This window comes from Barbus barbus, assembly GCF_936440315.1.
Source record: "Barbus barbus genome assembly, chromosome: 15".
NCBI lineage: Eukaryota > Metazoa > Chordata > Actinopteri > Cypriniformes > Cyprinidae > Barbus > Barbus barbus.
Genome location: NC_136743.1, coordinates 30126553 through 30130633, shown reverse-complemented (window position 1 = coordinate 30130633; position 4081 = coordinate 30126553). Strand labels below are relative to the sequence as shown.

Below are 4081 nucleotides of genomic sequence, written 5' to 3'. Positions count from 1 at the left end.
ACATTATTCACCTTAATGGTGTGTGCTAAATTTTCATTAGCCATTTTTTATTTTTTGTAAGAAAATGTATGAAGCACATTTACAGCATATTTATTTTATTGTAAATTGTAAATATTGTCAATAAATGATTCTCTGTTAATTATACATTTTCATTTATTATTCACATGATACACATGATCAGCACTAAAATACACAACACCGGTGTACATAGAAAAGTTAGTTTGCATTTATGTAACATAACATATAAACATCAACAACAACAACAAATCTACTTTTCCTTTTCAAAAATATTTTAAAAGAGGTCCACTGCAGAAAGAAAGCAAGGAAGGTTTTTCAGAATATTCATTTTTGGTCAAAAACACTTCTATACTGAGGACATGAAGAATGGCGGGATGTAATAAAAATATGTAATAAAACACACGAGCAAAGCAGAGATATTCAAAGCAGTAAAATAAGATCAATTTCTCGACTGTCATGAATCCTCAATATTGAACAGAAATGCACATCCATCATTCAAGCAGTTATTTTCAAATCAATCCCTGTTAATATCTAAAACAAACAGTCTCAAATGTTATTGAGTACCAAGGCATAAAAAGTGAAAAAACAGATGACATTTTATAAATAATACAACTGAAAATTCTACATTTAATGGTAAAAATTATGAATGATTGAAATGTTGTCATTTTGATCTGACCTCAAATTCAAGTTCAAACGGTTGTTATGTAAAGAAAAGCAGAATGCATATGTATATATTTTGTTAAAGTTTATTTTGTCGAGTAATGGTTTGAATTTAGCAAACATGAATTGCTTGCAATATGAAATATGAAAAACTATCTGAATTTAGGCTTTTTTTCAGCATCTGTACTGCTGTATACTGAACTGCCAGCATATAAAATCATGGATTACAGTCTTTCCATATCAGTATTAAATTCTAAAACATATGCAGAGGAACATTTAGCTCATAACTGTGTGGACACGTGTAAACACAATATTGACATATATACATGGAGTAACATAAAGCAGCATTATATTATACATAACAGACCATGAGCCTCTAAACCTACAATACTGACTTCAGTTTGTTCTTCCTTATGGCTGTAAAAAAATGAGATTCAGCTTCTCATCTACAGTAATGCATGACACATTATGATGAAACGATTGAATGTAATGTGAGGCAGTGGAGTGAAGCATGAGCAGGTATAATAAAAGCCTTTTTCAGGATGAAGACTAGATGTCAAAAATATGACAGTCATTCATTATACGATAATGAGGATAATGTATAATAATTTATAGAGGTTTTCAGTGAACGGCTCTTATGATGCCTTTAATGGAGATCAAGAATTCCCTGAAACAGAGCATAATGATGCTGTTAATTGAATTACTCAGAATGAGAGGCGTATTTTATTCATTCATGGCCTGACACTTGAAATATGACATCTGAAAAAGAAATGAAAGTAATATACTGGGTGCTGCCAAAGGATATTTTGTAAGGCAATATAATAAACTTAATTAATGCGTTATTAAAAAAAACACTTAACAGATCAGTATATTTATGAAAATATTTAAATAATTCCCGTTGAATGCAAACTGTAATAATCTGTTAAATGTTATGCCATGCAATAATTAATAGTGCTATACTGCAGGGTTAAAGATGTGAATGCACACCTTACTTTACGTGCTAAATGTCTGCTTATGCATAACTCATCATTTATTGTTTGTGCTTCAGATATGAATGACGCCTCATATCATGAGGCTGGTTAATAATTGCTTATGTATTGCTTATGCATGATCAGACAATGTGACGATTTTCCACTTTGGATGATAAAAATGGCAGCAGTTAACAGTATTATAATCTATGCTAAATTACAATGTTAAGGCAGCCAAAAATGACCCTGAAAATGAAAAATGCCGACAGAATTGATCTTTTATGCTTAGTATAGTATGTGTTGATCCTTATAACAAAATTATTTGACGTTTCAGCACTGGCAACAATCACTTCATCATCACTGGCAATAATGCAAGCTTGTACTGTATAAATCTACACAGATTCAGAGGGAATTCACTCATGAAGAAAAAAGACAGTCTGGCAAGATTTGGCAAATCTACTGATTAAACACATTGATAAACAAGACACAACCGCTCAAGGCTTAGAGACATATAAATATCACGTTCTACTAACAAAAACCTGCTATCATAACACAAAGAGTGTCCCTACTGGCAGTTGCATCTGTAAATAACATTATGTTAGTGCTGATCAAAAGCTTTTTATATTTTTAATATTTTTTTTTTTTTAATATGAGTGTCTTATTTACAATTCATGGTCCACAGTGCCATATATTTCATATGACTTGATCCTGAAGCAAACTCACCGTTCTTCATCTAAGGAGGTGATGTGCCAGCCTGATAGCACCGGCTTTGTATGTTCACAATGCGTTCACCACAATTTTTGAAGCCAAAATCTGTTCTCATCCTCCGAATACTGCTGGTGAAGATGGCCTGGTGCCTGTAGTAGCTTCCAGTCTCGCAAGAACATTGTGGCTCATTTAAAAGACACGGATCATATCTGGTCCATTAGGTCCAACTGTACATCTGAGATGGTCCCACAACCCAAATTGTGAGGAAATCCTGAGAAACAAAGGATTTTCTAATCCTTCAACATTTTTCATTGTCTTTATTAAGGTTTGTGAAGTCACATGACTGTTTCTCTTTCCTCCTCCACCACCGGGATGGTTTTTTCCGCTTGGAAGTTCTTCGAAGGTTCTTCCTCTTGTATATGGAGCTCCTGTCCCGAGGACGGGATTGAGTTCTCAGAGACCGAGCCGTTCTTCACGTATCCCGGGAGGTTACGGTGGCCGTTGAGGGAGACGGGCCCCAGGCGGGTGTTGAGGTGCAGGGCCAGAGGGCCCCGTGCGGTCACGTTAGTGACGCTGGTGTGAGACACCATGGGTCCATAGCTATACGTGTTACTGCCACTCCGGGCTTTTCTCTTGAAGTCCAGAGCGAGCGTCCTCCGACTCCATGACTTCTTGATTTCTGCTTGGACCTAAAGAGTGATAAGAATGAGAATAAATGTGAATAAAACAATCAGATGGGAAGTAACTGATTGCATGTAATCTGGATTATGTTATCAGAGTCTAAAAATTAAATACTTAGTAGTATTACATTTTAAAATACTCATAATCAGATTACAGTTGTTTTTTTTATTGATTACATATTCACACAAAATAAATTATTTTTAATTTATTGATTCTTCCTAATTCTTCTTTTTCACCTTTTACATTTTCCTTTCTAAAATAGCCTACTGCTAATATGCATTCAGAAAATCTGTCAGTTTTGTGGACATTTACTCAAAGACCAGTCACTAGTCAGGTGGCCCCGGCATTTGACCACTGGACTAACAAAAATCGGTGTTTTTTTCAACATTTCACTGACGATTGGTTAATTTTCACATGACATGTAGGTAAGCAAATAATTTAATCTTTTTTTAATAAGTGCTTTATTTTAATTGTTGAATTATATCAATATGGTACAACATTATCCTATTAAAATCAATGTGACAAGCAAATGAAGTAAAAAATAATCTAAAAGTAATCTGATTATATTACCTAAAATGTGTTAAATAATGGATTACGTGACTAACGTCTCGGTTACGTATGTAACGTCTGAATCCGACCGAATCCAACTCCATACCGAGAAAAAAGATCCTCTGTGTCGGGGAGAGTTTGCTCTTTTCCCAGTTGACCCGAAGACCCAACTCAATGAGGTGCCGGACCACCAGGTCCCTGTGCTCGCACAACTGATCCCGAGACTGTGCTAGTATAAGCCAGTTGTCAAGATAGTTGAGGATGCGAACACCTTTCTCTCTGAGGGGAACAAGAGCCCCCTCCGCAACTTTCGTGAAGATACGGGTGGACAGGGACAGCCCGAAGGGCAGGACCCTGTACTGCTATGCAAGTCCTTCGAACGCAAACCACAGAAATGGTCTGTGGCACGGAAGGATCGACCCATGAAAGTATGTGCTCTTCAGTTCAATCGCTGCAAACCAATCTCGGGGACGGATGCACCCGAAGATGCATTTCTG

General features: G+C 36.0%; 1 protein-coding gene across 1 annotated transcript in view; it reads right to left on the bottom strand.

Annotated features, from left to right (window-relative positions):
* Positions 1-87: 87 nt before the first annotated feature.
* The window catches only part of pth1r (parathyroid hormone 1 receptor), a 103730-nt gene continuing 99736 nt past the window's right edge, over positions 88-4081 (bottom strand). Inside the window, exon 13 of the mRNA XM_079435377.1 lies at positions 88-3043. Coding sequence (XP_079291503.1) covers positions 2690-3043 — 354 coding nt within the window. The 3' untranslated portion in view covers positions 88-2689. The remainder of the gene's footprint in view (positions 3044-4081) is intronic.